We start from the raw sequence: 20,930 nt of genomic DNA on the forward strand, positions 1-20,930 counted from the left end.
AATCTGTTCAGACTTTAATAGGATAAATCACAAGGGATATTCCAGAATAAATCAGAAAGACTTTTATTTTTTTTGTTGTTTCCCCAAGTATTCAGTAATTTGAATGAAGATCCAACTTACGGCTTATTAAGCAAATAATAATTCGGTAGTTTTTACGTGTGTGAAGAGTTGTTAATTTTCCTAACACAAAGGTTGAAGGAGACAGGAAATTTCTTATTATAACAGACACACTCAGGTTTCTCACCAGCTTCTCCTGGAACAATTCCGCTAAGCACAAAATAGTGAACTATGGCCTATACGTTTATTATGAATTCTTGGGACCTGATGAGTTTGGACAGCTTAAAGGTGTTTTGGAGAAAAGTAGAGACCTTCTCCTACTTGTTCTAAATACTACTTGGTCTTTCTTAGACGAAAGGAGACCTGTGTCAAGGCAGCAGGTGTTACAAGTTCAATCTGTTGGTTTCAGATTTAGAAAAGATGCAGCTCAGTACAGATTAGTACAGTCACTTAATTTTAATAAAGGAAGTTAATAAGTTTAATGTCTATATTAAACTATAGATAGAATCTGTGAAAGGGAATTTTTTTTAATTGTATCTAAACTCATATGTTGTTTTTTGGTTTTGGATTGGTTTTTGGTTTTGTTTTTTTTCTGGCCAGTCCCATTGAATATTTTCCATAAAGTGGATGCTTCTTGATCCATTTCTTCAGTTTTAGGCTCATTTACTTTTGTAGTGATGAAGCTAAAACATTATCCTTCTGTTTGCTCACCTCATTTTTGCAGCCGTCCTTTCTTGTTTTTGAGGAAGCAGTGAATGAACAGGATTTATCAGAGTCCTGATGTTCAGGTTCCTCAGCCCTCCTACTAGTTCATGTTTTACTTAAGCAAAATGTGACTCTCCAAGGACCATTTGGTTTCTCTCTTCATCGAGGTCAAGCTCAATTCAGTTGCAGGACTTCCCCAGATCCCCATGAGGGTAGGACAGGACTCTGGAGTCTTTGCTGGAGTCAGCAAGAGAAACCTTGATGCAGTGATTTTCAAGAGTATATCTCCAAGTGCTTTATACTTGGATCTCTGCTTTGGGGTTTTTTGTCCTGGGGTCTTTCTTGGGAGGGCAGATTTTATGGTTTCATTTCTTCCCTTTGTTTTCTACCCCTAGTGTACAACACTTCCCCTTCACTTTCTGGCACTGCATGAACACCAGTTTGAGGACTATGTCTATATTAAGTAAATTAAGTAATCCCCAGGATTTGAACTCAACCTGTAGTAGTTCCTGGCATGATTAAGGCTCAGGCCAGCGGGCACTTTCCATGCCAGAGAACACCCCAGGCACAGCGATCGGTGATAGAGCTCAGGATCCTGTGTTGTAACACACCCTGCACTGCTCCACTTTCCCAGTCTGTCTGCCCTGTGTATTTCTATTCTTTGAAGTGCTTGCATTGCCTGTTGACATGAGAAAACAAATCCTCCAGAAAAATAATAACGTCATACCCTTTTTTTTCAGCCACAGCCCAGCTCATAAGTATTACTTGACCACAGATCCCATCACCGGCTCCATCTACCTCTCCGACACCAACAGCCGACGTATCTATAAAATCAAGTCAACCACATCAGTGAAAGACATTGTGAAGAACGCAGAGGTCTTGGCTGGAACTGGGGATCAGTGCCTCCCGTTCGATGATACCCGCTGCGGAGATGGAGGCAAAGGCACTGATGCTACCCTCACAAATCCCAGGGGTGAGAATAATTCTGCTTCACAAGCCTTTTTTCAAGGGGTCTATTTGAGAGGGGCTTGTGTAGTCATGCTGGAGGCTGCTCTCCTCTCCAATGCAGAAAATACCCTCGAATTTTGCAAGCCTTCCCCAGTCAGCCCACAAACACATCCTAAGTGCTTGCCTCTGGAAATAAGTGGGTATGTCCCACCCTCAGCCAGTTCTTCTTATTGAGGTGGCTGGGGGGAATGCCAAACCAGAGGGGTGTAATGATGGACACATGTCCAAAGGGCGATAGAATAAATCCACCTATCAATTTTATACCCACTTAGCTCCTTAGCTCCTCCTCCTCCTTACTAAATAACAGTGTTTGGTCCTTCTCAGTCTGGACTGGGTTCACTTATGTTCTGTTCACTGAGTCATTAAAAAAATAAACAGCACTATAAGCATTGCTGTATACATGAAGTAGCAACAAAACCAGCATACAGGTCAGAGATAAGTAAATTGAGGTTTCCACACTGACATTATATATCACAGCATCCAACTTAAATCCTACAGAGAGGTGGATACTAATTTCAATATGGGAGTGATCTAATTCAGCCTGACTTCACCTGGTTCACAATTAGCTTACTTAAACGTGATAAAAGCACAATCAAATCAGAATCAAAGCTTCACACAGCCTTCATGGCTGTGAACTAAATTGTTCAAAACAGGTTTAGCCAAACATATGCAGTCCTGCGTGTAGCCAAGACTTCAGTCTGGCAGTCTCGAGGTAACGAGCTCTGCAGATGGAGGATGTCGATCCTCCCAGCTGTCCACAGCTCCTCAGAAAAAAGCACACAGAGGGTGTAGAGATGAGGTGGAAGATACGGTTGGCATACGCACTCTGTGCGGTGTTTGTGAAGAGGGGCAAGAAGGATGCCCAGGCAGGAAGATTTCTAGAAATGTGGCATTTTTGCCTGTTGGGGGTGTTCACCCTGGAGAAGAGAAGCTCTGGGGAGACCTTATTGTGGCCTGTCCGTACTTAAAAGAGGCCGATGAGAAAGATGGGACAGACTTTTTAACACCGCCTATCGTGATAGGACAAGCAGTGATGGTTTTAAATTAAAAGAGGGGAGAATCGGGAGAGACATGAGAGAGAAAGTTTTTACAATGAGGGTGGTGAGATCCTGTCCCAGGTTGGCCGGAGAGGTGGTGGATGAACCATCCCTGGAGACATCCCAGGCCAGGCTGGACGGGGCTCTGAGCAACCTGATCTGGGTGAAGATGTCCCTGCTCATGGCAGGGGTGGCACTGGATGAGCTTTGAAGGTCCCTTCAATCCAAACTATTCTGTGATTCTTGCCCAGCTGTTAGGATTTGAGGAGTTATTTATACATTCTTATCTTCAGAATCACTGTGCTGCAGGTTTCCTTTTTCCTTGCATCTGGGAGTGTGAGCTCTCTCCTTCCTCACCACAGCAATTTCCAAGCCTATCCCAACCTTTCTGTAAAGCAACCTCTCAGCAAAACCTGGGGATGCCTTAACAAGTTATTTCACAAAGAGGGGGCAAGGTGAAGACAGCTGAGCTGAGCTGTTTCTCTTCTTGGCCAGACTTCTCAGGAAGTTATTTTTCTTGACATAGAGATGACATTATTGTTACCGAATCCAAGAAACTCAAACTGATTTAGTGACCTTTTGTGTCAGCTCATACGATTTTTTTTTGTTGTTACATGCTGGCTGGTTGTTTCCTGGCAGGCTGCAGAAAAATATGCCTTGGGAGACCTGTTTTTTTGCCAAAAAGCACTGAAAGCCAAACTGCTACCCTCGTCATATTCAAAGGGCCCAGCATGGTTTCCAAGCACTCCAGACTCCCATGAGGGCAACTTTATATTGGGATAAAGTATTGCCAGAGGCACAGAAATAGAAAGGGAACAGCTACCTGTGGTCAGGTTGCAGTGGCAAAATTGTCTCACTGAAATAAGAGGACTGAGGGAAAAGAAAATTAAGAGACTTGGGCAAAGAGATTCAGGGGGTCCAGCAGATGAGTCATGAGATCAGGGAACCCAGAAACCTGCAATCCAGTTTTCTTCATCATTTTGATGTTCAAACAGTGAAAACAAAACCCAACGCACAACTTTTGTTGAACCTCTGTTCTCTCTTGTACAAAATAAGAAAAATATTATTCATTTCCCTCCATAGGTGGATGTTGCAAGGTTTAGATAACTTAATTTTCTGCTTTTCTATGGGAAACAGAGCTCTGGAGTTCAAAGCTTTCAGCACTGAAATCCTTCTTGTTGGCAACTCAAGCTCTCAGGAGGCCGTTCTTCCACCTCAATCATATAACGACAAAATGCATGCATTCATTCCTCACAGCTCTGAAATTTCACAAAATAGAAGTAAATTGAGGGTGAAAGAGGAAATGACATGAAGCAAAAATGGCAACAAGAAAATAATAATCCAGAAAGCCCGCACTGCCAATGGAAAGTTCGTAAACAGCGTTCCATGATCTGGTTCTAGCCTGAATTTGCAAAGGCTGTTGAGAAAAAAGCTTTGGCAGGTGTGAGTCACTTCTCATTCACCTCAATAAATGATTAACAGTGAAAACTCACACTGATAATGTAATGTCAGCGTTGTTTATACTTTCACAGAGGTTCATCCTACCAGAAAAATCCAGCAAATGCTCTTCCCTCACGTGATTGTACTTTATAATAGTTCAAAATAAAAATAGTTTATTGTATGAGTAACCTGCAGTCCTCAGGCTGCTCACTGTTTCCCTATAGGGGAATGAACACCCGTGAGTGATTGGTCAGAGGAAATTAGAAAATGATTCTGTATCTATAGAGATATTAGCTGGCCAGGAATGGGCTAATTGCTTCATACAAAGTAGGATTTATGTCTTTTTAGGACATCTTTGAACACTTGTTGAAAAACTGTTAAAAAACAAGGTCTTGCCTCCACCCTCATGATGTTTTAATTAGCTGATATTTGCAGCTTGCTGGAAAATGTGGAAGGAAAACACTCCTGCCAAATGAAAAACTGCAATTTGTGGACTGGAGAATCAGTCATGAGGTGTCAACATCTACCTTAAGGCTCTTGGACCAGTCAAGCATCTGGCCCACAAAGATTTTCAGCTCTATTCTCAATGGAAAGAAACTGGTACCCTGAAGGTGGTTTGTTCGGTGCATGTGTCCAAGATGGGATGAGCCACATTCTGGGAGTGCTGATCCCCTCCTGGGGACAACAGCCTGAAGGATGAGGCCCCCACCACAGCAAACATTGTTCAGAATGGTTCTCCACAGAATCCCAGAATGTCAGAGATCGGAAGGGACCTTGAAAGCTCATCCAGTGCAATCCCCCCATGGAGCAGGAACACCCAGATGAGGTTACACAGGAAGGTGTCCAGGCGGGTTGGAATGTCTGCAGAGAAGGAGACTCCACAACCCCCCTGGGCAGCCTGGGCCAGGCTCTGCCACCCTCACTGAGAAGTAGTTTCTTCTCAAATTTAAGTGGAACCTCTTATGTTCCAGTTTGAACCCATTACCCCTTGTCCTACCATTGGTTATTACCGAGAAGAGCCTGGCTCCATCCTCCTGACACTCACCCTTTATATATCTGGAAACATGAATGAGGTCACCCCTCAGTGTCCTCTTGTCCAGCTCCAGAGCCCCAGCTCCCTCAGCCTTTCCTCACACGGGAGATGCTCCACTCCCTTCAGCATCTTGGTGGCTGCACTGGACTCTCTCCAGCAGTTCCCTGTCCTGCTGGAACTGAGGGGCCACAGCTGGACACAATATCTCCACTTTCTGAGCAGAAGCCTTTTCCTCACAGTTTTGATCACTTCCAGTTCCCATCTCACCTCCCATGAGTTCAGAGCAGATAATTTCCTAGAATCATGGAATCACAGGATGGTTTATGTTGGAAAGGACCTTCCAAGCTTGTCCAGTCCAACCCTTGCCATGAGCAGGAACATCTTCACCGAGATAAGTTTGCTCAGAGCCTCATTCAGCCTGGCCTGGGATGTCTCCAAGGATGGGAGATCCATAGATCCAATCTAAATATACCCTCTTTTAGTTTAAAACCATTACACCTTGTCCTTTCAATACATTTCTTTGAAGCACATTCTGAATAGAGGTTCTTGTCTCTCTCCATTGAAGGAGAGAGAACTCCATTTAGATGATCAGCTTAGACAAGTCATTAGGAGGGATAAAACCCACTCTGGGGATTTGACCTTTCCCTTGTCTTTGGCTTCTCTGATAAAAATGGACTATGGAGACAGAGAACAGGTAGACCAGGCTACAATAGTGGCGACGGTTGTTTGGTCAAGGTATTTACCATAGCTATTAGGAACCTGTCTGATTCTTCCAATTCTTTCACCACAGAGCACAGCAAAGCTTTCAGATGCTAATGAATTTTGATATATCCTTGCAAATTAAAGTGTTACCGCTTTCTAATTATCATCTGCTAATAATGATCCTCTTCTACAAGCAACCTAAAGAAAAATTAAAACTCCAGCTTGTCAGAGCTTTTATTTTCATCTGAGTAGTCACCAGTGGTTCTGCTCAGGGAAATGTTGTGGCAGAGGAATTACCAAGGAGCCTGCAATTAAGAGAGATTGCAGTGACAAGTCTGACACAATAGGAAGAAGGTCTCAAGAGGGACATGGTGGGGAGTGGGCACCTCATTCATTTAGCACCACAAAAACAATGCAAAATGAAGTAATTAATTTGGGGACAGATTGGTTCCTTCACTGTGTCCTGCTGAATGCGTAAACAAAATCTTAGTTGTTCACTAAGTGTTTGTGAGTGCGATGGAAGAAACTCAAACCTCCACAATCTGTTAACATTTTTATTGTCAAATTATAACACAAGAGCCATTTCAGGGAAGACCAGAGGCTGATTGAACAAAATATCTTGTCTCTTACTGTGGCCAGAAAAGTCATGCAGACAAAGGGGCAATGACAGAGTGATCTCTCCCTGCTAACACTCCATATTGTAGTCATTGACATTTGGAGCACTTTCTGAAGAGGCTGCACCTACACCTATACTTAGATGCCACCATCAATTGCACTAGAAACCTCCCTGAACACCTAGTTTTGTCCTTCCAGATATCCTGTGCTAGTAATTTCCACAGTTCGTTTAGCTACGGCATGAAAACACATGGTCTTCTCAAGGTCAAAACAGTGTTTTCTGTTCTTCTATCTGTGCTTGTCCTAATCCATTCCTGTCTTCCATCTCCCCCCTTGACCACCGCAGAGCACCAAACTGAAAACTTTTCACAGGATTTCCGAAATCTTTTTTTCCTATGAACCATTTTACTGGTTGTCATTGCATATGGGTAGTTAGACTTACTCTTTCCCTCATGAATTCCTCTGTATTTATTGACATTGATTTTCATCTGCCATTTTATCACTCAGTCATTCAGCATCCAGCCAGACAAGAAAGCTCCAAATTTGGATTCCTTTAGCACCTATTTTTGTACCTAAAAGGTTTTTTTCCCCCCTTTTTTTTTTTCCCTAAGTAGAGCTACATCTGCAACGTGATAACTTTTAGCGGCTCGTCTTCTAGAACCAAACCACCATGTCCCAGTAGCTATTTGCAGCAGAATGTGGTGCTGTCACCTCCTCATGCTACAAGGTCCTGACATTTCAAGCAAATGTCATAATGTCACAGCTTTCCATCAGCACAACTCACTGGTGTGATGCGCACGGAGCTACAAGCCCTTGTTTCTTATGGGTTCTCCACCTATCCAAGAGGAGCCAGCATCTTTTCATAACCAATGCCTTTCATATCTCAGAGCTTAAAGCTGGGATCTGCAACACTGCCTGGGTAGTGGCAGCAGATGTTTTCTCTCAATAACTGTGAGATTGAACTTCGAGCTGTGTGTTGAAAACTTTCAATTCCCTTATGTTCCTATGGAAACATGAGAGGAGCCTTCTGCCAGAGCAAGCCAAGGCCTTTGGCTTTACACACATAACACGAATTACCCATTTCTGTGCCCGTTCGCAGGAGTCACCTCCCAGCACTGGATCTGTGCCATTATCAGAAGGGAAACACGATCTAACCTCTACAATCTGCCACAAAGAACCTGTGAGATGTTTCCTTCCCTCTCCACGGCAGTCATGCATCCAAAGACACTTTGTTGGAAAGCAGAGCTCCTCTCTGCAATTAGATTTGATTCCAAGACAACCAGCTGAAGTCAAGAAGGGATTGGAGCAGTTGCCGTGTGAAGGGCTTGTGCAAATGGGAATTTAGGGCTTTGACAGACAGAAAAGTCTGTTACCCTGCAGAGCATCCGAGGAAATGCAAGGCAATTGAGAGTGCTCATCCTCCATGAACGAGAGATAAGCAGAGAAGTGCCCTGTGATAAGAACACATGCACATGCCGTTGCCCTGGAGCAGGGCGATAAGTGGTAACTTTGCTGTCCCGCTTTAACTTATTCGGGTGTGCAAGCTCTTTGTCTAAGCTGGAATTTGAAATAAAGTTGTGCTCTATCAACTGATCAGAGGCAGGTTGAGAGCCAAAGTGTGTACAGGTTGTTATTACTGTAACTAGTTAATCAGACCAGCCATCAGACCTCAGCACTGAACACCGTGAGCGACTGTCAGCGTATGCTGCTGATAAGTCCAATCCAATACATACGGAACTCACTAAGAGAGCAAATTCTGCCTCATTTAAAATCACATTATCCAGCCTGCCACCCTTCACTGGCTTTTGGCCTGTCACACAGACTAATGGACAGGCACCCTGAAAAATACTCCTTGCGAACCTAGGAAGGGGTAAGAGGCTCTTGTGCTTGACAAAAGCCAATTAAGATCAACTAAACCTTCTATTATACCTCTTCCAAAAAAAAAAAGCACGTCTACCATATCGCTTAAACGGCTCAATTGTGCTCCTGGTTGTCAAGCAAACACAAACAAACATTAAAGAACTTGGCGTTTGGTGGGAAAAATAATTAGAGGAGCAGTAACCTTCAACAGCAAGATGCCAGTGACAAGTGACATGTGCCGATAGCTTGGACAAGTCATTAAACAGGACACAATGCTGACAGGTCTCATGACAGGTGAAGACAACCTCCAGAAAGCCATGGATGCCAGTGAGATATTGATGCTTATACCGCCAGATCCCTCTGCAGCTTTTGATAAAGTGCTGAGATCCAACTGATGTGTTCTCATTGTATAGCAGGAATAAATGGTCACCGCTGCTGTGGCTTCTCCCATAGCGTTCAGATGCGCAACAGGTACCTGCTGCTCCTCTTCAATAGCCTTGTTTGATGGTTCTGCAAAGATAAGTCCTGTCTTGGCATGAATTAAACACAGGTACCGAAATGTAGGACCAGAAGCAAACTTTTGGGTCATTTAGTCTTGTCATCCATTATCTCAGCAAAGCTGTCATATAATCCCCTCCAAAATAAATGAACTTCATCTTAAAAGGAGCAAGTAATTTTTTTCCTCACTTCCCTAGAGGCTGTTCTGAAACCTCACTGCTCTGACGGTCAAATGCCCAGTCCAGGTCAAAATGATGCCCTTCAGTCAGGGAGATGCTGCAGACAACTAGGGAAATGCTGTTTTTACCTCCTAGCAAAAATACACAGCTCCCATGCAACTCAGTGATCTGAAACTTCAGTTTCCTGACTCCTAATTGACTTTGGGTCTAGTTTACAGCCCCGCCTGAATCCCGTCCTTTACCTCAGCTCAACGGCGAAGTTTGTTCTTTCTCTCACCCAGTTCCTGAGGTTTTCTTGCCATTACTTGCAGGCTAGATTATCTTCTGTGGATTTCTGCTTTGCCACATATCATCCACCTCCGTGGCTTCCAGCCCATGCAATAGCAACAGCGCTGGCTGAAGGCCATGATTTTAATTGCCAAAGCAATCAGGGGCTTAGTTCCTGCTACGTGAAAAACTAGTAGTTTTGATCTGTGAACTGCTGCATCTGTACTTCACAGCAGAGCTCACAGTGGATGGGGACTGAGGGTAAATGTTTCAAACAAGGGGATTTGGCTGTAAAACAGAGTTTTGGAGAAACACAAGATCTGGTAGCTTCTCAGAAACATTCTCCAAGGTTTCTATCCCAAGCAGATTTTCCATCATTTCTGTCACTATGATGACAGCCAAAAAAACATTCTAGTGAGGATTCATCTCACTAATTTAATCCCTCTACAGTATAAATGTTTCCTTTGGAGAAACTTGCTGTAATCTCCTTTTATAGTCAATGGGGAGGAAAAGGTGTTTCTAGCAGGATTCGTATAATCTCTTATGGTTATCTGCTTTATGAATTGCACCCTAGAAATAGGTATTTCTCTCCACTGATTGGAAAAGATCCATATAGTTGCTTGGATGCAAAAGTCTGCTTTTTGCCAAGTGTTTGCTGCCCTGCAGGTGAAAGAAACCAAAGAGGAAGATCCTAATATCCATATATTCCAAGCAGAATTTTCACTTGCTTAGAAAAGGGTGTTACAGACTTCTACATTCTTTTACTACTCCTTTACGTTCTTTTAGTGTCTCAAATATCATGCTGTGCAGCATTCTGCCACCGTAGAGTATGGGTGAGATGGATGACTCTATTAGTATCTGTGGAGTTATTTTTAATCTGTACTGGCATAAAAGAGAGGTGAATGGGGCCCTTAACTTCTTATTACTGCCTTAGTCATGGGCTTTCTCTGTGACCTTGTGAAAACTGCTTTATCTGTTTTTTTTCCCGATATGTAAAATTAGGATGATCACACTCGCAGACTGTGAGGTCTAATTAGTAAGTGTAAAGCACTATGAAATCCTCTGATGGAAGATGCAGAGTATAACCAGCCTGGCATAAAGAGGATTAAAGGAAGCTGTGCTAACATAACGAATACTTGAGAAATGATGTTTAGGGGGAAGCGAAATGGCACGTATCTGACAGTGAGGAAACAAGAATCAGCCGTCTATAATTATTGACGGCTTATGTCAAATCCACTGACAGGAGTATGTCTACAAAGGACGTTTGGACAATGAAATGAATCCCCTAGCAGAGTTCAGAAACAGGTGAAATGCTATAGATTAGTAGGATGATCCTAGGAAAATCCCTTCTGCATTATCCATCCGGAATTTGGTTGACCTGATGGATCTTTCGCAGCCTTTTTCATTGATGTTTCTGAAAGATCCACCAGTGCAACATTTTCATGTGCGTGGTTTAATATTCATACCATGAGCAGTAACACTGTGTTTCTGAACATGCAAGACACGTAGTTATTAGAAAATATTTTCCTTTCAGCAGTTCATGGAATGCCATGCCCTTTTCCAGAACGGAGCAGGGGGTTCTAAATTACTTCATGTGCCAGTTGGGAGTGCCTTCTGTGGAATGGTGCCAGTTCAAAGCTCCTAATAACCAGGACTCTCACGTATCCAACCCTCATTTCGTCCCTTTTGAATGCTATAAAATACATTGCTCCTAACCAAACCAGTGGTCTTAGTCTTCCATGAACCAGACACCGTCTTCTATTCATCTCATAACTGTCATGTCACTGTTACCTTCTGACCATCTGGCTTTTTCTCCTCCCCAGGCATCACCGTGGACAAGTTTGGGCTGATTTACTTTGTGGATGGCACTATGATCAGGCGGATTGATCAGAATGGGATCATCTCAACTGTGTTGGGTTCCAATGACTTGACTTCTGCTCGGCCTCTTAGCTGTGACTCTGTCATGGACATTTCTCAGGTAAGACAGTGTTTTGGTTTGGTTTCTACAGAATAGGAGCCTGTGCCTTCACCCTACCTGCATGTCTGTGTGCCTCCCCGGGTTTGACAAAGAGGTAAGCGCTCCAGGACAATTACATCTCTACATATTTTATGGTATGAAAATGACTGAGTCAAAAGGAAAGATCCTATAAAAACTGAAGGAAAGATCTAACTGACCTAACTCAGGAATGGAGAGGGAGATTTTAGAGACATCCCCATCACAGAACAGGCTCCTTTCAGAGCTCCCAATATACTAGGAGACACAGATTCCTGGGAAGGCAGGTTTCATTAGGCTCATTTATCAATAAACTAATTGCTTTAAACTAGAAAGACCAGGCAGCAGAACTCATTTTAGTAGGACTATATAGAATCATAGAATCATTTCAGTTGGAAGAGACCCTCAGGACAATCAAGTCCAACCATAACCTAACTCTAGCACTAAACCAAGTCCCTAAGAACCTCTTCTAAATGCTTTTTAAGCAATACACCATGCTCTGTTATAAAAACTTGGCTAACCACGGGGATTTTTCTTTGTTTCCCCCATCCTAGTTTGGCCCAGCACCACAGTATCACAGTATCACAGTATCACAGTATGTTCTGGATTGGAAGGGACCTCAAAAGATCATCTAGTCCAATCCCCCTGCTGGAGCAGGAACGCCTAAGTGAGGTTGCACAGGAACATGTCCAGGTGGGTCTTGAATGTCTCCAGAGAAGGAGACTCCACAACCCCCCTGGGCAGCCTGTTCCAGTGCTCTGTCACCCTTACTGAGAAGAAGTTTTTTCTCAAATTTAAGTGGAACCTCTTGTGTTCCAGCTTGATCCCATTGCCCCTTGTCCTATCATTGTTTGCCGACGAGAAGAGCCTAGCTCCATCCTCATGGCACTCACCTTTAATATATTTATAAACATTAATAAGGTCACCCCTCAATCTCCTCTTCTCCAAACTAAAGAGACCCAGCTCCCTCAGCCTTTCCTCATAAGGGAGATGCTCCACTCCCTTAATCATCTTGGTTGCCCTACGCTGGACCCTCTCCAGCAGTTCCTTGTCCTTCTTGAACTGAGGGGCCCAGAACTGGACACAATATTCCAGATGGGGTCTCACCAGGGCAGAGTAGAGGGGAAGGAGGACCTCTCTTGATCTACTAACCACCCCCCTTCTAATACATCCCAGGATGCCATTGGCCTTCCTGGCCACAAGGGCACAGTGCTGGCTCATGGTCATCCTGTTGTCCACCAGGATCCCCAGGTCCCTTTCCCCTACACTGCTCTCTAATATGTAATTTCCCAACCGATACTGGAACCTGGGGTTGTTCCTGCCCAGATGCAGGACTCTACACTTTTCCTTGTTAAATTTCATTAGGTTATTCCCCGCCCAACTCTCCAGCCTGTCTAGGTCTCGCTGGATGGCAGCACAGCCTTCTGGCGTGTCAGCCACTCCTCCCAGCTTAGTGTCATCAGCAAACTTGCTGACAGTACACTCTATTCCCTCGTCTAAGTCGTTAATGAATATATTGAATAATACTGGCCCCAGTACTGACCCCTGAGGTACTCCACTAGATACTGGTCTCCAACTAGACTCCACACCATTGACTACCACTCTCTGGCTTCTCTCCTTAAGCCAGTTTGTAACCCACCTCACTACTCTATTGTCTAGACCACACCTCTGCAACTTAGCAACTAGGATGCTGTGGGAGACTGTGTCAAAGGCTTTACTGAAGTCAAGGTAGACCACATCCACGGCTCTGCCATCATCCATCCACCTTGTAACATTCTCATAAAAGGCTATGAGGTTGGTCAAGCATGACTTACCCTTGGTAAAGCCATGCTGACTGCCCCTAATAACCTTCCTATCCTTGATATGCCTTGAGATAGCACCAAGGATAAGTTGTTCCATTACTTTCCCAGGGACAGAGGTGAGGCTGACCGGTCTATAGTTACCCGGGTCCTCCTTCTTGCCCTTTTTGAAGATTGGAGTGACATTTGCTTTCCTCCAATCCTCAGGCACCTCTCCCGTTTCCCAAGACTTGGCAAAGATGATGGAGAGCGGTCCAGCAATGACCTCAGCCAGCTCCCTCAGCACCCGCGGATGCATCCCATCTGGACCCATGGATTTATGGATGTCCAGTCTATTTAATTGCTCCTTAACCCAGTCCTCGTCAACTAAAGCAAGCTCCTCCATTGACCTGGCTTCATCTGGGGTCTCAGGGGTACAGGGCTCCCCAGGACAGCCTCCGGCAGAGTAGACAGAGACAAAGAAGGCATTCAGTAATTCTGCCTTCTCTGTATCTTCCGCCACCAGGGCACCCACCCCATTCCTCAGTGGGCCTACATTGCCTCTGGTATTAGTTTTATCCGCTATGTATTTGAAAAAGTTCTTTTTGCTGTCCTTGACCCCTCTTGCCAGCTGTAATTCTAAGGAGGCCTTGGCTATCCTAGCTGCCTTCCTACATCCTCTAACAGCAGCCTTATATTCTTCCCAAGTGGCCAGCCCCTGCTTCCATGACCTGTAAACTCTCCTCTTCTGCTTGAGCATACCCAATAGATTCCTATTCAACCACGCAGGCCTCCTGGCTCCCTTCCTTGACTTCCTACGCGTGGGGATGCTCTGATCCTGAGCGCGGAAGAAGCAATCGCTGAATGCAATCCAGCTCTCTTGGGCCCCTTTTCCTTCAAGCAGTCTTGCCCATGGAATTTCCCCCAGCAATTGCTTGAAAAGGCCAAAGTTAGCCCTGCTAAAGTCCAGGGTTGCAATTCTACTTGCTATGCTGTTCCTGCCACACAAGATGCTGAACTCCACCATCTCGTGGTCACTGCAACCCAGGCAGCCCTCAACCTTTACTGCTTCGACCAGACCCTCCTTGTTAGTGAGGATGAGATCCAGCAGTGCACCTCTCCTAGTCGGCTCCTCCACCATCTGCATGAGGAAGTTATCATCAATGCACTGGAGGAACCTCCTGGACTGTGGCTGGCTGGCTGAATGGTCCTTCCAGCAAACATCAGGGAAGTTAAAATCACCCACAACAACCAGGGCCTGTGACTGCGAGGCCACTCTCAGCTGCCCATAGAAGGCCTCATCAACTTCCTCAGCCTGATCTGGTGGCCTGTAACAGACACCCACAACAGTGTCACCCCTGCCAGCCTGCCCCTTGATCCTGACCCATACACTCTCAACTCGCTCATCATCCACTCCTGGGCAGAATTCAGTACATTGTAGTTGCTCTCTCACATAGAGAGCAACTCCACCACCACGCCTGGCTGGCCTGTCTTTTCTGAAAAGGGCATAGCCATCCATGACCACATTCCAGTCATGTGAACTGTCCCACCATGTTTCTGTAATTGCCACCAGGTCATAATCTCCCAGCCGAACATAGGATTCTAACTCCTCCTGCTTATTCCCCATGCTGCGCGCATTGGTGTACAGGCATTTCAAGGAGGGAGCAGAGCACTCCCATTTCTCCCTAGGAGCATAGGAGGCCACCTGGTCCTCATCAGTTCTAGAATGCTGCCCCACTGGGACAAGCCCAGCTACAACCCCATCCCCCTTCGAGCCTAGTTTAAAGCTCAATTTAAAGCACCATTTTAGACCTGAATCAAATTAACATCTAGGAAATGCTGATCGGAGGCCGTGGTGCCAAAATTAGCAACAGCGGGAAAACAAGAATCTTGAATCGCATCAGATTGCAAATTGGTTGCAGCTACCATCACGCTGGGCTTTTAAGTCTTTCTGCTTAAAGATGGAGAGAAGCAAAAAAGAAAAGATAAAGAGAAATCTCAGTTTGATGATGGCTTTGCTTCTGGATGGCACAGAGGAGGAATCTGTGACAGCCCAGCACTCAATTTTACAGGGCACTGGCCAACCTGTCAGATTGTGCCAGGTTAGAGACAGTGTCCTCTGAAATCTTCGTGCCCCTTGTTGTTTGTCTGGCTACAGGAACGTTGCCCTCGCCCATGAAAATATAGATCATAGCTGGAGGGCTAAGTACTGTTATTCAGCCACGATGGATGTCAATGGGGTTTCCTTTTTGTAACTACCCAGATAATTTCCATGCTCACATATGAAATCTGTTCTTGTTTTTTCCCTCTAATTTGAGAAGATTATTCTTGCTTCTTTGCAACTGGTTCCCACTGTCCGCAATTCATGAACAAGCTAAAATTATGAGTTTAAAAGCTCTCATGCCTTCTATAGAAGCAAATTCTGATGGTTAAAGGCCGTCTTGTAGTATGTTTCTCATCTTACAGGCTTAGTTTTTTTTTCTTTAACTGAATCTCAGGGGCAGTTACCACAAGACCATTGTGTATTTAGGCATTAAAAAATTATTTTCTTGCAGGTTATGTGGCTTATATTCTTAAACACTTCTGAGGTGACCTAAAATCTATCAGCTGAAGACTTTCATTCTCTTCATAAAATGACAAGAGCCATTTTTAGATTAGCCTGTACTGTGATGGGCAGATTAGCCACTACTATTCTGGACAAATGCACTGAAGACAAGTTTAATTAAACAAAAACAGCCAAGCTGAACTAGGCAAAATAACCCTCAGCTTGGGAAGTAGCTTTTCTTCATTTACAGTGGCTAGAAGGGTCTTTTCTGTCAGGTCCCTGAGGCTCCTTGGGACATGAAGACATTAAATATTTAGCTGCAGATGTTGACAAGGAATGGTTTTTAAGAAATTGAAAATTCCCTAGTCAGTTCAGAATAAACTCTGCTCTTGATGCTAACTCAAGGCCGCGGAGCTTAAAGACTACTGGAAGGGATGGAGGCATGCATTATTAAAGGGAAAACCACAGGCTATAATGTTTTACCACAGGAAGGGTTAAAATAGGCCAGGAGCTGAGAAAAGGAAAGCAATTTTGCAAAGAGAGAGCTCAGCACACTGCTTAGCCGTGAAAACGTGCTTCACAAGCCCAGCCATTAAAAGGCACGATGAACTAAATACCTTGCATCTGACACTCCTCAAAAAATATGTTGAAAAGGGATTTAAACATGAACAGAAGCATCAATTCGTGAGGTGAATTTAGAGGCTGTCACATGCAGGGAGAGAAGTTGGATGTGATGATCCTTGTTGGTCCCTTCCAACTCAGGACATTCCATGATCAAAAGTAAAGCATAGCTGTGGCTTAGCTGGTCAACTATAGGCTTTAAAAATATGAATCTCCTGTGTGCCTCTAGATCCTACCTGGTTTCTTCTTCTTCTTGGTTTTAAATAAAACCATAGTGAGAGATGAGGGTGTGGGGAAAATGGCACAAAGTGACCAGCTTCTCATTTCACCATTAGATACCAAGTCTATTTGTTCTAACTTTGAGTTGCCTGATTGACAGAAAGGGAATATACAACCAGAATAGCTATTCTTTTCAACTAGTTGAAAAATCTCTTTAAAATCTTGGCTGGAGGTGACCATGAGCATCCTCCACAGTTATTCATTTCCTGTCACCCTTCACACCTCTACTGTAGGGAAGGTGCAACATTATGAAAGCATTTAAGCATTGTTTGGTTCCCATCAGCACAACGTCGACTTTATGTATATGTATATACATATATAAACCTGTCGTAAAATAAAATAATAAAAAAAAATGCACACCTTACAGTTCTTCATTAAAAAAATTAAATTACTCTGAATTCTATTGGTAAAGTTTTCTTAGGTTTGGCAACTAAAAGAGCAGACTCACTTGAAAAGACAATGTATTGCAGAAGTAGAGCTAGAAATTTAGACATTTGACTGACTTATGGTGTTACCAGTCACTTTTTCAATTTATTTGTGTATACAGATTAGCGCTGTAGAACTGTGATGTGTCTCTATTATTCAAACACCTTCCTCCATTATGCCACTGTGAGGACACAACTATTTTATGAATTGAATTTCCTGAATGTCCTATGAATTGCTATTTTGCATTTTTTGCAGCATCACGCACAAAATAGATGGTGATAACTTGGACGTACACACATGCTGACACAGCTGCCAGTTTTGTGTCTATTCCTCATTGCCATTTACCCAGAGGAGATGGGCCACTTGTCTGGAAAATCCTTTTGTAAAAGGATCATTGTTTTGTTTCAGTGATTTCACAGCATTTCACATAACAAAATTCCCAGTCCTGGGGATCAGGTCCAGATTCTATCAATTCAAAGAGCATAGAACGGCTTGGAGAGGGGAAATCCCACTTGAATCCTTGTGTCTTCTTGTTTACTCCTGCATTCCCTGGGCATTGATGGCCCTTCCCATAGCCCCTGACGATGAGGTGAAGACCCAGAGAGAAGCTGTCAGAGCAAGAGCTGAGAAGGTTCTGTCTCTGCCCATCACCCTGCTCCCACCACTGCAACAATGAGAAGTGTGGGTGTAACTGTGTGTGTCCCTTGTGTGACCAGGAGCTGAGCCCCCTCACCACCACCAGAGTCGTGTCCTCTGTGGCCACCATATCATGCAGTAGTAATTAGTTGTGCTTAGAATCACCGAATAGTTTGCGTTGGAAGGGACCTTCCAAGCTCATCCAGTGCCACCCCTACCATGAGCAGGGACATCTTCACCCAGCTCAGGTTGCTCAGAGCCCCGTCCAGCCTGGCCTGGGATGTCTCCAGGGATGGTTCATCCACCACCTCTCTGGCCTCTCTCCCCTCCTTTAGTTTGAAACCATCACCCCTTGTCCTATCGCAACAGGCCCTGGTCAAAAGTCTGTCCTCATCTTTATTGTTGGCCCCTTTAAAGTACAGAAAGGTCGCACTAAGGTCTCCCTGGAGCTTCTCTTCTCCAGCTGAACACCCCAGCTCTCTCAACCTGTCCTCCCAGCAGAACTGTTCCAGCCTCGCATCACTTCTGTGGCTCCTCTGGCCCCTCTCCAGCAGGTCCATGTGTGTCCTGTGCTGAGGACCCAGAGCTGAACCAGCACTGCAGGGGGGTCTCACCAGAGTGGAGCAGAAGACCAGACTTCTTTTACCCTTTCTGCCTTTAATCCATGTTGAAACATCATCATGGCAATTGATTTATAGGAATCATACAGAGAAAAAAGATATTGCTATAACAATTTCCTTGTGTTGTTTTACCATTAAGGTTCGTCTCGAATGGCCTACAGATCTGGCAGTCAATCCAATGGATAATTCGCTGTACGTGCTGGACAACAATGTTGTGTTACAGATTTCTGAGAACCACCAAGTGCGCATCGTGGCGGGGAGGCCCATGCATTGCCAGGTGCCAGGCATGGATCATTTTCTCCTTAGCAAGGTGGCAATCCACGCCACCCTGGAGTCTGCCACTGCCCTGGCTGTCTCACACAACGGGATCCTCTATATTGCTGAGACCGATGAGAAGAAGATCAACCGCATCAGGCAGGTCACCACCAATGGAGAGATTTCTCTCGTTGCTGGTGCGCCAAGCAGCTGTGACTGCAAGAACGATGTGAACTGTGACTGCTTCTCGGGCGACGATGGCTACGCCAAGGATGCCAAACTCAACGCGCCATCCTCTCTTGCTGTGTGTGCAGATGGGGAGCTGTACGTCGCTGATCTTGGAAATATCCGAATCCGTTTTATTCGGAAAAATAAACCATTCCTCAACACACAAAACCTCTATGAGTTGTCCTCACCCATAGACCAGGAGCTCTACTTGTTTGACACCAGTGGTAAGCACCTTTATACTCAGAGCCTTACCACCGGAGATTATCTTTACAATTTTACTTATTCTGGAGATGGAGATATAACCCTGATCACTGACAATAATGGCAACTTGGTAAATATTCGAAGAGATTCCACAGGGATGCCCCTCTGGCTGGTGGTGCCCGATGGCCAAGTCTACTGGGTGACAATTGGTACCAACAGCGCACTCAAGAGCGTAACAACTCAGGGGCATGAAGTGGCCATGATGACGTATCACGGCAACTCCGGTCTCCTGGCCACCAAAAGCAATGAAAATGGTTGGACAACGTTTTATGAGTAAGTATATTATGAATATTGTGCTGCTGAATTCATTCTGTGTTCCCTGAACCATGCAAGGCTGATAGAATTGAATTCCCTGGACAGAATTATTGTCCAAATAAAATGACCAGAGCAGAGAACATTTGATCTCACACAAACATTTCATACTAGAAGTAAAGGTGTTAGTGTTTGAATAAACTCTATCAAGTCAGGAGTCAGGGTTTCTACTGAGTTTTTCTAAGTCCGCCAAATAATTTGGACACCTGGTTCTCCTTAACTATGGTAGGAACTGGTGATTTATGCCGCACATCAGATAATTTTCCTTGGCTTTGAAAGCCTTGGAAGTGTCAAAGTTCCATCAGATCCTTTTTCGCAGCTTTTCAGCTACTTCCTATGTCGCTATGTCTTTTCTGAGCTTGTTTGAAGTGGCTGATGTAGAATGACACCTGGTAATGACTAATGACAGCTTGCTCAGAAAACGATTCTGTAATTAATGGACTGCTTTCTTGGTTTCTGTTGTTGTAATTGGCCTCACTGAGCTTTAAAAATCGTCTCAGCACTGTTCAAGACCATCCCTGTCCCAAAGAGTTTTTGAGCTGAGAGAAGACAGAATGCATTGAAAAACCCAGGGATGGCAGTGACTTGAAGATTTGTACTTCTTTTTTGTATTAATGTCAGCAATTCCCTGCTTATAAATACCATCAAGACAACACACTTCTGATATCAAATAGGAAAAAGATAGATAACTGAATGAAGGGCATCCTGAAGGACGGCCTGGAAATTAATCCTGCTGTTGAGAACCCTCTCCCCTCCCTAGTTTCATTTTATGGCAAGTCTAACCTCTTTGAAATGCTCCTACTAGTGCATAATTTCCCATATGGTTTGAATGGTTACATGAAAGTGTTCAGCTGCCATAATAATAGACCCATTGTAAGAGTCCAATTTGGCTAGAATAGACAGTTCCCAAGATTACAAAGAAAAAAGAATGTTTTTTAAAAAATAGAAAGAGACTCTGGGAAGCAAAGCTGGCTAAACCCACATATCCGTGTGTTCAACATGCAGTTGCTTTGCTTCTTTCTTTCAAATGTTCCAGGCCCGGTTTCAAATTTCTTTGCTTGATACTCGCTGTTACTACTCCTGCCTCAAAAAGAACTGATGGAGACTCTGTGATGAAGCTTTTGAAAGGTTATTTGCATTCCATCAATGTTCTGCTTGCAATAACTGTGGCAATATTCCTCAGTCAATCAACGTTAATACCCTTCCATCTCTTACATTGAATTTGCTTGAGGGAAGCTTTAGGGAGGAACGATGGGGTGTTTTTCTCTACAGGATTGGAAGCCTGTGATATCGTCAGAACCATCATGCGAAATCAAGGGGGTATTTTCTTTTTGCAAAGAACCTAAGAGTTCCTGTGCTTGAAAACAGATGTAGCCATGGACAGTGAAGCAAACTAAACATTACAGCTAATAATGGTCAGATTTATACCTCAAACATATTCTTTTATTTAAAAGTGTGAGTGAAAATATAAAGGAGATAAAATGAGACAGAAGCTAAAATCTAACTTTACTCTGTGGATATATTTATAACAGCAATCCATTATTTCTTGCTATCCAACAAAATAGAGCATTTGTG

At 44.1% G+C, this 20,930-nt stretch overlaps 1 protein-coding gene across 3 annotated transcripts in view; it reads left to right on the plus strand.

The window, feature by feature from the left end:
- TENM4 (teneurin transmembrane protein 4) overlaps positions 1-20,930 on the plus strand; it is a gene marked incomplete at both ends in the record, with an annotated part of 380,135 nt that overhangs the window by 321,181 nt on the left and 38,024 nt on the right. For all 3 annotated transcript variants that reach the window (XM_080355605.1, XM_080355606.1, XM_080355607.1), the window contains 3 exons: positions 1,503-1,735; positions 11,225-11,379; positions 18,439-19,316. In XM_080355605.1, coding sequence (XP_080211731.1) covers positions 1,503-1,735; positions 11,225-11,379; positions 18,439-19,316 — 1,266 coding nt within the window. The remainder of the gene's footprint in view (positions 1-1,502; positions 1,736-11,224; positions 11,380-18,438; positions 19,317-20,930) is intronic.

This window comes from Nesoenas mayeri (genome assembly GCF_963082525.1).
Source record: "Nesoenas mayeri genome assembly, chromosome: 1".
NCBI classification, from domain to species: Eukaryota; Metazoa; Chordata; class Aves; order Columbiformes; family Columbidae; genus Nesoenas; species Nesoenas mayeri.